This window comes from Notolepis coatsorum, assembly GCF_963971535.1.
Source record: "Notolepis coatsorum genome assembly, chromosome: 20".
Taxonomy (NCBI): Eukaryota; Metazoa; Chordata; class Actinopteri; order Aulopiformes; family Paralepididae; genus Notolepis; species Notolepis coatsorum.
The window spans coordinates 42,174,063-42,188,655 of record NC_140184.1 but is presented as its reverse complement, the minus strand read 5'-3'; the positions used below and the strand labels follow the sequence as shown (position 1 = coordinate 42,188,655).

Sequence of the window (14,593 nt, the reverse complement as noted above, 5' to 3'; positions counted from 1 at the left end):
CATTTAAACAAATAAAAACAACAATAGAGAACAATACGGTATATGGACAATTCATACAAAATGGAAAATATATAGCCTGCATGAAAGGAATGGGATGTGCTGACATCACGATGCCTCAATGAATCATGACTATACATAATTGTTAATGATACAAATATTGTCGTATTCATTATTATTATTATAATTAGTAGAATTACTGTAGAATTTATGTCAACGCAATCACCAATGATTTCTCCCAAATTAAGCCCTTAAAACCTCTTATGCCCGACGGGTCCAGTACCGGACCCAAGCCATAAATCCATGTCTACAGACTGTAGGGATTAATGTTGCATTTCTTTTTCAAATGTAGCCAAGAGTAAAGACCCCAATCCTATCAAAACAGCAGTCATAGTGTATATTTTCAGCAATATGTTTGTTTACCAATAGGTTAAAGTGTTATTAGTGAAATATCAGTTTAGGAAATGCATTCATAAACGAGAAAATATAGACACTAAAAGCTCTGCGCCGCCATTTAGTTTGTAGTCATAATGATGAAGGGCAGACAGGGCTTTCAATGAGCGTTGACATTTTTAAAAACGACATCACGCATGTAACTGAGGGGTTACAAAACCCTGACTGTATTAAAGATTGTGATAGATTAAACCACTGCTAGGTATGTACTTTAATTACTGGCCAGACAGTACATCTAATATATGGTAGACACTCATAATAACACGGCACTGACAAAGAAATATCATTTGAGGGTATTTATTATTATGCAGTAATTGGTTACAGATATGAGAATTAGGGTCGCGCTTGTATGGCGAATAATAGGCATAAAGTCAGTCAGTAGCATAAGTCAATGGGAATAGAATGATTCCTACGATGGGGTACTAGGCTAACGCCGCCTGGCGTATAATGGCAATTATAGAGGGCAACGCTGGTACCGCTTGGAGACAATGGGTTCCTCCCAGAGTTGTAAGGTCTGGAGGAGAGAGGAATGTTCGGATACTCAGTCTGATCAATTGAAGAAGAAGGGGATTCACGTACAGAAGCCAGTCCTTGTAATCCAAAGCTCAGCATCAAAAGCAATAACTGTAATCCAATTGCACGATAGCAACGATGATAGCCAGCTAGCCTCGGTCCATGAGGCCAGCCCGAATGTAGATCCTCACGGGGTTAAATCCAAACGACAGTGGAGATTAACGATGCTCTTCTCCGGGTAATACGTTCCACAATCAATATAATCCAACCAATACTGGTTCTGCAATCGCCGCCGTCGGTTCTCCTGTGCACATGTCCAGTAGGTTCTCCGACTAGGCCTCCTCATGTGCTGGTACCAATGTATTTAGTCCACGCGCACTGGCTAAGGTCCACTAGCTAAACGAACGAACTGCTGGGTAATGCTACACACAAACGAACTGTTGTTGGCACGATACACAATAAATTAACGACTATTTACTTCACATTAAGCTAAGTCGAACTTGACGTTACTGCATTAAATCTGACACTTTTACTATTCAATTCGCACATGGTTCTCAACGCTCTGTTAGACGCACTGCTGCTCACTTCACTGTTACCGAACTGCTGTTCGCACCTGCCGCAGTATATATACTGTATACTTAATTGGCTATCTAGTGCCAAACCTCAGTTCTCGTCTCGAATCAATACGCTGTCTCCGGGCATGTTACGACATGCCCGGACTCGCCTTTGAACCTGACTTTGGGGGCTTGCGGTCTGGCGCCGATGGCGTTATCCAATAAGGAAAGCGAATATTACTATGATTCGAACGCAGGCTTAAAGGGATATACCGTGTATATATAAATAATATACAATGTATATAAAACAATAAATGTAGATTCTCAGCTTTAATCTGGCCCTTCACAACAACGCAGCTTAAGCCAGCTTCTGTCAATCAAATGACTTGTGGAATAACTTTTTTTATTTCTATTATTTCAAATTTTTCGGGATTATCTACCACAACACTGAACGTTATTGGCATAAATTAGAACACAGTTAGTTTATTTACCTTTCTGTGAATGTTTAGCACAAATCCGCGTTGCATCCGTTTCCATAATACAAAAGTAACTGTATTTACAGTAGATTTCATTCACGGTTCTTGCTGCACGCCTGGTGATACTAAATCCAGATTGAACTCTGCCATTGGAAAGATTAGATTTGGCCCGATCCATAGATGAGCAACTTGGCCTCCTCACTAACACCCGGTCCCGTGAACACATCACTCCTGTCCTCCACTCTCTCCACTGGCTCCCGATCAAGGAACACATCAACTTCAAAAAATTACTCCTCACCTTCAAAGCCCTCCATAGCCTGCCCCCCCCCCCTACCTGACTGATCTCCTTCTTCCTTACCGCCCCACCCGTTCTCTCCGGTCCTCCTCCACTGCTTCCCTCACTGTCCCGTCATCCAAACTTAAAAACGTTGGTGATCTCACGCACTGCACCCGACTCTGGAACTCCCTCCCTCAGACCATCAGAGACCACACTCTCCACCTTCAAATCCCCCCTCAAAACCCACCTGTTCTCCCCAGCCTTCAACCTTCCCCACCCATAACCCCCCCCCCTCCAACCTGTTTTGATGTTTGTTACTGTGGCTTGTAAGTGGCGGTGTAAGTGGCGGTGTTTGCAGGGCTATATTATTCTATATTATAGCTATGGATACAATACTATGGCCCATTTAACATCAACTATCTATCGTTCAATATGTGAAAAAGAATAAATGTTTTCATCAATACGTTTGTGTGTTATACCGTGGTGAATATAAGTATAGTTTTAGAGTGATCCTGTCTAATCCCAGAAAACGACGATATGCAGCAAAACGTGAATTTCACTAAAAGCGTTGCCGTTTCTTGCCTGGACACACTACTATTTCCAAATCAAATGTATATAATAGGTATTATGTTTCATCATGAATGCATTAAAGGGGGGGGGGTCGTTTTTTTATGCTTTGATCATCACCAACGGCATACATGTTGTGGAGTAACGTTACACACACACGTTGTGATCGAGGTGAAATCATAGTTGGATCAAAGCAGGATTGATATAATTTAGTCCTTACCTTCACTAGGAGGTACCCCAAAAAGAATATTCCAATTGTCTGATCGCGAGTCCATGTATTGGTGTCCATCGTGTCGCCAACATAATTCACCACAACAGATGCATCGGGGGCATTTGACGCTTCTAAATGCGATCGGGATACCCACTCGATTCGCCTGACAAAGAAAAGTGCGCCCCGACATTTGAACGTTGCACAGGCCACGATATAAGGTTTCAAATGGTGCTCGATACTGCCACCTGGGAGGATGCGGCCGGTATTGCACTTTGGCATTCTCAGGATGATTCCCCATGTTAGTCTGTGTGCCTGTAATGAATAGAAATATCGAATAAAAGAAATAACGATGAAAACCCGACTATACTCGGGTCTGGCACTGATTGAGTTAAGGTCATTTATAGGCCTGATATTCTATATTCTATAATAATATTTCAAATTGCATGTGTCCGGATGGCAGAATTAAGTACTGTATCTACAAACCCTTTTGTTTAATCATCTTCCCTTTATTCATTTACTTAGATATTTTGTACACGTGATCTCAAGAAGGTGCTGAATGCGCGTTTTGTGGCAGTTTTTCATGTCTGGTCATTTTTAGCACTGTCAAATATGCAAAGAGAAATCATAATTTATATTCTCCTTTGTTTCATCACAATTTACTCAAGCCTAGTAACAGACACAATATTTATGACACTGGGAATACATTCCCTGAGATCCATAGATGTCCCTAGATTCCAAGAACATACAAATGGGCCTTGTAGAAGTGGAGCAATCTTCCATTTACTTAGGTATGTATTTTTAGGCTTATCAGGTTAAGAACACGGGCACACACCAGTCTGTCCTATCTATGACTGCTTTTCCGCATTCGAAAATCCTAATCCCCAAAAATTTTAGAGTATGCCAAAATCACCACGAAAAGTTTGTATGAAGAAATGTGTTTGTAAGTCTGTTCGATCATGAGGACCATTGCATCCTGAGGCTGTAATTAAAGATTTCATTCTTTTACTTCTGTGCACCCTTTCAGCGGACACGCCCATTGAGGAGTTTACTCCAACCCCTGCCTTCCCTGCCCTCCAATACCTGGAGTCAGTGGATGAGGGGGGCGTGGCCTGGCAGGCGGGTCTCAGGACGGGGGACTTCCTCATTGAGGTAAGTCCTGTTGACTGTTATGCTCAAGCTGACAGGTGTGGGTAATTGTATTTATTTTAGGGCTGTCAATCCATTAAAATATTAAATTGTGATTAATCAGGACTTTTCCATGGTTAATTGAGTGCCACGCCCCTTCCGGGAAGTGACCTGGCCTTGCCGTCCATTAACCCCATGTAAACGTTGTTGTAGTTTGTAGAGCTAAACCTATATTTTATATTATAGCTATGGGTCTAATAATGCCGTCGATTGTCAGTGAGTTGCTTCCAGTCAACGTGCAAAAAACAGATAGTTTTTTCATCCGTACATTTCCGTTTTATAACGTTTTTAATATGAATATAGTTTGGGTGCATTCTCAGTAATTCCAGGAAAAAGACGCGAAAACAGCGTTTTTGTGTAATTCAATAAACACGTTGTAATGTTTCGCATGATTATCGAATCTTCCTGAAATCAAGGCTAGATTATCATTATTATCCTTCCTCGTGAATACATGAAATGTGCCCTCGAGCGCGGCGCTCCCCCCCTCCCCTCCTGCACCCAACGGCACACAGCCACACACATAAAACACAGATAGCTTCAATCGCGGTAGAAAGGAATATCAGATCAACGCAAGCTTTTATATATAGAGTCCTTACCTGGTATCTGATGTAATCCAAAAAAAAATATCCAATTATCTGATCGCCATTCCAGTTATCCACAGCGATCTCCGACGTTGTTGGGCATTGCACATGAACGGGCGGGCAGGGTCAGTTGTCCAAACCATCCCTACACGCGTGTGTTTTGCCGGAGTGTTTAAGAACCGCCCCCACGCCGCAGCTCGGTAGAGAAAAGAAACTACCCTGTTTCTAATGGAGTGCAATAATGGCCGAAGGCGTTAGAGGGCGGTATAAGACCGTCTGCCGGCTCAGACACATTCAGAACAGTATGCACAAGGTGCCCCGCTGAATTATGAATGGCAATAGCGATTAAAAGAAATATAGTGAGAAAAACGTAGTTCTACGTTTCCGGCTACGTTTCCGGCACTCAAACGTCGGACGTAGTTCTACGTTAACGGCACCCAATGTGTTAAGCTTACCCCACATTTTGCATAAAACACCTGACGATTGCATACCCTTTTGAAAGGTAACATTCTGAAGTTTCTTACACAATAAAGAAAAATAGAATGTATGTGCTAATGTATTAGAGAAACAAAGGTTTGAACACACTGAAATAAAATATTTGTTCCTTACTTTTGTGTTGACTTGTTGCCAGATGCCTGTTTTTGGGTTCCAGCTGAGAGGTAGGAGCTGGAAAACATAACGGTTTCATAGCCTGAAGTCTTATGTAGTACAGGTCCAAAGTTTATAAAAATCCCACGGAAAATTAGTGTTTAACAAAGGTGTTTGTAATGTGTGTACCGCAATAATTCAGCGTGATTATCCAAAATGGCCGTCCACTTCCATTCATTCAGACGTGCAAGTCAAAACAAAGAACTTGTTGGTCTTCTTCTGCCCCCTTCCCGTTGCAATCAGGGCTCATCTGGGATAACTTTTGGAGCAGATGCTCCTTGGCTACAACGGTGCTCAATAATTTTCATCATCAGCGGTGACTGGTCAGTTCAGGACATGGTCACTCGTAGGAATGGCTTGTCAAATGACGCTCGCCGGATATTTCGTCTTGTACCTTGAGACCCGAAGCACGCAATAGGTTGAGTGTGGTGACGATCAAATTTTATTTTTTTTCTCATTCATTTTCATTGAGTTCAATCCAAAAGGGTGAATTACCATCTGGGAGACGATAGGGGGCGCTTTTTTCACATCTGATCACCTGGGGTGGCTGAATTTCCTACGGTAGACTCGGTTGATGAAATATGAATTCAGATCGCTAATAAAAAAAATAAACGAGAAAAAACGAATATTCTCGTGATGGGCATTCAACCCGCGGGGGGTAAACCAGAGAAAACTCGGGTTGGGCAATCAAAGTGTTAATAGTCAACAATACAGCTACATTGTACAGGTGCATTGGTAAGCTACATTTTCCATTACTCAAAGATCATTCCCTGGATCTCATTGGCCATGGCTCATTTTATATGAAGAACATAAAAGAACACAGTGCACACACCTGCATGACCTGCGCATGCGTCCTACAAAACGTCCCCCACAAAGTGGCGATCACAACATAGTTTTGAGGACACAATGCCGGTCCAATTTATATGGCCAGCAGCCACTGTGACATCATCATTCGAATAAGTTCAGTCCTCAAGGATTTGAATCTAACTTGTGAGATTGCATACCTAAAAGGGTTATAAGAGTTTGGATATACATTTTCAACAGCAGGCACGTTGCTCTGAAGTCTGATGCACTGATGTAACTATGCTAGCAGTAGCTTCGCAACCAACCCCCTCCAATGTACAGTTTCTTCCCCTTAGGATGTATATTTTTTTATGATCTCTTTTTCTTACACAGTACTGTATATTTGTATGTCTTGTATGCAGGGCTTGACATTGACACCCGCCAAATGCGGGTAGAATTCGGCAGTGGTATGTAACTGTCACTCTTACCAGCAACTTTGGCGGGTGACTTTTTTCATTTCCCCATCACCGCGAATCCGCCCCTCAATTAATATCGCCGCGGGGGGCATAATCCCATGGGACAATGCATTGGGAAATTGTGTCCCACGAGGACATCTACCCCCGTGAATATTTTCAATCGGATCGGAATACAGGCGCGCGCGTGGGAGCTGATAGAAGTGCATTGGGAAATCGTGCCCCCATTGAGTTCTACCCCCTGGAGAAATCTTGCGTCGATCCGTGCACGGGTGCGCGAGTGGGAGCTCGCGCAATATCGCGCAAAATCCCCCAAATCATTCCACGTTGCGCAAAACTTTTTCCGCAACGTTTTCGCTGATGGAAAGGCATTGGGAAGTTGTAGAACCGACCGGGATCTACCCCGTGAATATTTTTGCTGGGATTGGGATACGGGCGCGCACGTGGGAGCTCGCGCAAAATCACAGTTTCCCCCCTTTGGCTACCTTAGGAGAGTCATAGTTAGTACTACTGCCGTTTACCCGCGCTCTATTGCCAACATGAGGAGGTCAGGAAACCTTGACCTTTGACCCCCCTCCCATTTGGCGTTAGATGTTATTTTAGCACACACCACACTACTGACATTTTGGATTAGATGTTATTTTAGATGTTTCTGTTCAAATGAAATCTTATGTCCAAACAAATGCATGCAGTTACATTGTCCAATTACCTATATTTATTACTTTTTGGGTGGGGGCGCCAGCGCTGGGATTTTTGGCTGGTGACTGGAAAACCACTAGCCACAGTGGCTGGTGAGCCAAAAAGTTAATGTCAAGCCCTGCTTGTATGTCATAAATGTCTTGATGAATTGAAAATGGAGGACCCTTATGTAAACAAGACACACGTCTTTTTCTGGTCTGCATCCTCTTAGCAGTTGTTTGTATTATAATAATAATAATAATAATTTTCAATCAATCAATTCGGTTTGAGAGGGGTGAGTCTGGGTGCCTGAGTGTACGAGCAATGTGTGTGTGTGTGTGTGTGTGTGTGTGTGTGTGTGTGTGTGTGTGTGTGTGTGTGTGTGTGTGTGTGTGTGTGTGTGTGTGTTCCTTTTGGTGTTGAGTGTGGTGGGGGGAGGTGTGAGTGAGGCTGACAGAGAGAGTACATGGGGGCATTGGATATCTTTGGCCATTATTGTCCTTTCACATTATGATATGACATATATCCTGTGTATACTATATACTGTATGGTAATAATGCCCTGGTAAAGTTAGCACAGAAACATGTAAAGTCAGCATTAACATTCATCCTCTTGATCAGCGTTTCTTAATATGGGTCGCAGGCTTGTTTCTTGTGGGTCCTCACATGATACTAGTGGAGAATACTAGTATGTTTTAATGAGACTGGGTCCCGGGCAGTGATGGGAATAACGGCGCTATAAGTAACTTCGTTACTAACGGCGTTCGTTTTTTCAGTAACGAGTAATCGGATTACTCTTCCAATCTTAATAACGCCGTTACCGTTACTGCAAAAAAATGCGGCGCATTACTATGAATGAACCTGTTTCTTTCATCAGACAGATCTCTGCGCCAAGAGGCAATAATATGTTCTTCCTTGTTTAGTGGGCAGTGCGCGAGCCAAGCATACATGCTGACGATTGGCTGAGGTTGAATAAAATGTCATGGTAAGCCAATCAGAGGTGGAGGTCAGGTGGGCGGGTGTCTAAAGCATCCAGAGTCTGACACACAGCGCGACAAGACAAGCGATCACTGATCAGTCAGCATGAGACCGCGGTCCGTGTAGTGTACGTTTTGAGCCCAAAAACGAATCCAACAAACAACACAAGCGACTCAGTCAACATGAGACCGCGGGTCCATGAGCGTTTTGTGTTCACTCTTTGCAGCGCAGGGCACTGAGTGGCTCTACTGCAGTGCTGACAGCCTTATCAACAGTGCTGCACTTCCTGGTTTAATAGCACAGGCTTCAGGTGCTCAGAGATATATATATCTCTGTATGTCATGCATGTCTTAAATGTCATGATTAGATTAGTTTAGATGATTCGATTAGATTCTAGATCTGTATGTTGTGTATGTCATTGATTGATTGATTGAAAAGTTTATTAACAGATTGCAGAATGGGTACAGTACAGTACAGCTCAATACATACAATTGTTAAGGGGATGCAGACCAGAGAAAGACTTTCGTCATAAATGTCATGAATTGAAAATGGGGGACCCTGATGTAAACAAGACGAAACTCTTTCTCTGGTCTGCATCCCCTTAACAATTGTGTGTATTGAGCCGTACTGTATTGTACCCATTCTGCAATCTGTTAATTAAAATGTTCAATCAATCAGTATATATTTGTTATTTATTTTTGGTATAGTGCTTAACAAGCATAATTTAATGTTGCCCAGTTGTGGCCTGTTGAGGGGCAATACATATCAAAAGTTCCAAAACATCTATTCTGTTTGTATTTGTATGATCCACTATATAAACATAGTAATTATAATATCTACATACATGGCATTTGATTGGAGGCTAGTCTCACTTTGTCCCACAGCAACATTAAAATAGTTTAGATTTGTGTATGTTGTTTATGTAACAAAAAAATCTTGAAAGTAACGCAATAGTTACTTTCTGAAGTAACTAGTTACTTTTATAATTTGTAACTGAGTAAGTAATTTAGTTACTTTTTGGAAGAAGTAACTGTAACTAGTTACTTTTTTAAAGTAACTTGCCCAACACTGGTCCCGGGACAAGAGTAAATTTACTTAATTTGCTTAAAACAGCTAGTCAATTCAAATGTATTTATAAAACATGTTTAAAAACAACCCACGTTGACCAAAGTGCTGTACAAACCGGAGCAAGGAAATATAACTACCCACCCACGTAAGAAGCATCAATACATCAATACATACATACATCAATATAAGCGCAAATCATCAGGAGGATCCAAAAGAATAAAAGTATGTTTTGAGCCTGGACATGGAGGAAGCTCTGATAGAGAATGAATGAATGAATGAATGAACGAACGAATGAATGAATGGACGAATGAATGAATGAATGAATGAATGAATGAATGAATGAATGAATTAATGAATGAATGAATGAATGAATGAATGAATGAATGAATGAATGAATGAATGACAACTTTATTTAACAGATTGCAGAATGGGTACAATACAGTACGGCTCAATACACACAATTGTTAAGGGGATGCAGACCAGAGAAAGACGTTTGTCTTGTTTACATCAGGGTCCCCCATTTTCATTTCATATTGACATTTAAGACATATTCAACATACATGACATTTATGGCATAGGGACATATAGGTATTTAGTACTGATACATTTGTGACATATACGGTATTCAAATATACAGTACTGTTACTCATAGATCCTGACAGAGTATATACATATGATGGGGAGGAGAGGGTAGTCTAGATTTGCTTTTGGCTTACATCTGAAAGAAAATAGGGCTGCCTGCTCTCAGTTGATTCATCAATGAACCAGTCAGTTTGATCCAAGACTTTGTTACTAAATAATGATAAGCACATCGCTGATAAGCACAACATTTAAAGAGGTCTCTCTGCATTACCTCAGAATTTCGGATTTTCGGAAACACAATTGCAGATTGAATCAATTAAGCCATAATTAGTCAACAAAATCCTATGACTATTTACCTTGTGTTTCTACACAACAAGGATACTGCCACTTTTATAATTCAACTTCCCATGTGCACGCTTGTGTGTGTGTATGTGTGTGTAACCTTGCTTCATCCTGCAACTATAGTTACTATACCTCTCCAGGACGCAGTGTAATATGCATGTGTTTAGTGAACTTGTCTGGTTAAAGCTGCAGTAGGCAACTTCAGAGAAATGAGCAAGAGTAAGTTTACCTGCCCAGCATAAATAGAGCAAGATCGATAGGTTATGTATATAACCTAGTTATATTAGTATTGGCTGAGTGTCCCGCTCTGAGCCTTATGAGATACCCCTTATCTCCTATGGTACCTATTGTACCCCAACGAACAACTTAATGCACCCACACCTGATGGGGCCCCGCCCCTATGGAGGCGTAGCCTATATAACCATGACTCTGGTCACCAAACACTCTTCCTCGCCAAATCTCGTTCCAGCAAAAGATCCCTTAAAAGGGAACTCAGGGCCGCGCAGAGCGGGACGCTCAGCCAATACTAATATAACTAGGTTATATACATAACCTATCGTTATATATCGTATTTGGCTTATCGCGTCCCGCTCTGAGCCTTATGAGATATGGGTTAGAGCGGACGCGAGACCCGACAGATGTACCCCCTGAGGACCCGTAAGCCCACATCAAGGGGTGTGGGGAGCCCTGTCACCCCATCCTTCCTAATGAAGGGGGGGCGCAGTCAACTCCACCTGAATGCGAACAAGGGGGAACCAGAACCCCTTGAACACACCGCACAGGCGGAACCACGTGTGACTCAACACACTGTGGCCCATACCCATACACTCCTGCTACCCTACCAAAGGACGGGAAGCAGGAAAGGCCACAGACCCCAGAACCGCCTGGGAGACAGAACCCCCGGTCATGTCCATGAGGTAAAACCTTACAAAGGGGCCCGGGGAGGACCATGAAGCTGCAGCACAGATGACCTCCACCGAGGCCCCACCCAGGAGAGCGGCAGAGGCAGCCACCCCACGATTGGAGTGCGCCCTGGCGCCCCCAGGGGGATCCTGCCCAGCCAACGTGTAGCAGAGGGCAACGCCCTCGCACAACCAATGGGACAGGCGCTGTTCGATAGTGCCTTACCGGCATGAGAACCACCGTGACAGACAAAAGCTGAACGGTGACCCCGAGGTCCTGAGTACGGCTGAGGCAATTCCCAAAGCACGGACCGGACATGACAGGTGAAGGCCCGCATCTAACTCACCACCGTGAGGAGGCGGATGAAACGCCTGAACCACAATATCCCTGGAGCGGAAGAACTCCGGATATTTACAGGCACGAAGGCAGGATTAGGCCGCAGAGTGGCACCGCAATCGGAACGAAAGACAGGCACTCTGGGCGTACCGAGAGAGCACAAAGCACACCCACGCGTCAGCGGAGGTGACGGCCAGCAAGAACGCGGTCTTGAACGACAGCTGTTCCAACGGCGCCTGCTCGAGCGGCTCAAACGGGGCCAAGGACAACCGACCGAGGACCAGTTGAAGATCCCAAGTCGGAGCCCAGGAGCGTTGCACCGGCTTAACGCGTCGAGCGCCAAGCAGGAAACGCTTCACAAGAGGGTGGCTGAACAAGACATCCCCTCAAACCCCTCATGATAGGAGGATATAGCTGCTGCATATACCCTCACCGTCGAAGCCGACAGTCTATCAAGGAGAGACTGGAGGTAACTAAGGACAGCATCCAGGGGGCAGGAGATTGAGTCCCGGCCCCCCGCCTTACACCACACTTGGAACATACGTCATCTGCCCGCGTAAGCGCGACAGTGGAGGGAGCATGCGCATTCCGGATGGTAACACCATCAGGATCAAGAACATGCGCCCCTCAACGTACCCGTCCCAACAACTGACCTAACAGATGTATGGGGAAGAATCCCTGGCGGCACGGCATCGGTCCCAGACCTGCCTGGCTATGTCCAGACGTAATCCCCACCCGTCAGGATGAGGACCGCCCGTGACAGTACACCTGCACCCACATTCTCCCTGCCCATAGCCCTCCAACAGTTGACTGGGAAGAGGAGTACTCTACATCCAGTCTACAGCAACCCCAGGCTGGTAGAGACCTGCCTGGTACGAGACCTGACGATCCACCTTGACCGCGAAGGACCAGAACGTCGTCAGGGCAGAACACTCCGTAACCCCTGACGACGCAGAGGCCCCAGTGCGGCCTCCACGTACTTGGTGAAGATGCGGGGAGCCAGAGAAAACCGAACGGCAGCCTCTGGTACTCATACGCTAACCCTGCAAAGGAAGCGTAGGTAAGCCCTAGGATGGAAGATCGGAGATGCGCAATGGAGGAGAACCAGACCCCCACCTGACAGTGTTCAACAGGTAGGAGACGATCCAAAAAATGCTGAACCTTCCCATGGGACAGGTCCAGCCTGGGTCTTACACCCCTCCCTCCCGACTTCTCAGGCAGAGAACACCGGGAGGAGAACGCCACGACGATGGCTTGCTTCGTCCACAGAGATTGGATCTCGTTGACCAGAGCTGTCACTGCTGGAGACCCTGACAATAGGGTCTGTACCAAACCTGAAAACGGGTGGGGTTGTGTAAACACAAGTTCCCGCCTCAGCGTTCTCTCCATCCACCTCGACATATGGTACTGCCGTAGTCATATGTGATGACACTCCCAACGCACCCGCCGCCATGTGGCGCAGGTCCGCCAGGAACTGTAGATAGTTGGCCCAGTCCCCCCGCTGTGCGTAGCCAACCCTGGAACCGTGCGAGCAGGGCGTTCCGTGTCGGGACATCTGACCCTGACACCACCCACGAGGCAATCGCACCCAAGGGGGGACCCCGACAGAAAGGGCCGGTTAGATACGGGGGGCTTCCTATGAAAAAAGCCCCCCCACTGAACACCCCTCCAGAACATGCTGAGGAGTTGTTCTGCAGCCGGACATGCAAGGTGTAAGGACCCCATGGGTTCCTACACACCGTAGCCCTGCAGTGATATTACTACCACCCCAAATCACGCGCGCCTGCGACCACTGCCAATATTTCAGGAGTGGGAGGCACCAACATGATACCTGGCCTGGCGAAGGCGAGGCCGGGGAAGCCCGCACTGTGTGCCTCAAAAGGTTTCGAGCCCCCCTGCTGACAACACTTAAGTTGACAGACGTAACACCAGGCTCAACCAACACAGCTTATGGTGTGGGACCTGCTTGACAGCACAACATTCTCACGGACAGACCCAGGCTCAGCCATCAACTGGGTGTCAGCCCCTGTCCCCATGAGAAGCGAAATTGGAGCCGCCCGCGCTTCAACGAAGGCACGCGGCCCGCAGCCAAAGGAAACAATCAGAGCCCACTTTTTCCGCTGGTGTTGGGGAAGGGAGTGATCGGAGAGCGGGCTGCTCGCGGCAGGACGGTGACGGCTTGTTTGTTCAAGCCGAACCCATCCTACATGGCCGATCCCTCGGCCGCCAAGGCTGTTGGCCTTGTGGACACCTGTCGAATCAACGCCCAGGATACCTCCGGCGGGGGAAAACATGGCCGCCTGTCGAGGGCCTCGTCATCACCGCTGACGAGGCCGTGCTCTCTCTTCTTCTGGCTGCGCGGTGTGAGGCGGTGTGGGGCCTAGGACAATACCGCCCGCGCTCCAGCAGAAGACCAAAATCCCCTGCGGAGAGGGGAACCCTGAGCGGTTATAGCTTGCGGCTGGGTCAAAGCTAATAACGTCAACAACCTCGCGCGATGTGTTGACGTCGGCTGGCCCTCAAGGCCCCGCCACCAGACACCATTTTTTTTAATAGAAAAAAACAGCAATTCGAACACAGTTCTAATCGCTGCCAATTCCATACCGTGGCGGTACAGGCTTTAGCAGCCCACCAGCCACTCGCCAGGCCGACCCACCCAAGGCGTAGGCCGGGCGGGGCACTGTTTCAATATGTCAAAAACAAAGAACTGATGTTAACACGGAGCACCAGTGGTGGTTGCAAACAGCAACCTCCACTGTGGTGTGCACCATGAAAGGGTTAAATGAATAAAAGAACTAACCCACAAAATACTGTAGAATGAGCAAGCCCATATACACACGTTAAGGGGAGGCGGACCAGAGCGAACTAGTCCCGTCTTCATTCAAAATATTCACAACAGCACACCAGCCCTAGCTTAGCCCATTTACCAAAAAAGGTAAACAAAGCCCCCCCCCGCACTACTCCCCCAGTAGACACCGATTGACCGTCA

General features: G+C 45.8%; 1 protein-coding gene across 1 annotated transcript in view; it reads left to right on the top strand.

Annotated features, from left to right (window-relative positions):
• The window catches only part of LOC311247418 (SH3 and multiple ankyrin repeat domains protein 2-like), a gene marked incomplete at its 3' end in the record, with an annotated part of 730,890 nt that overhangs the window by 541,283 nt on the left and 175,014 nt on the right, over positions 1 to 14,593 (top strand). Inside the window, 1 exon segment of the mRNA XM_084337816.1 lies at positions 4,073 to 4,197. Within this exon segment, the coding sequence (XP_084193942.1) occupies positions 4,073 to 4,197 (125 nt within the window).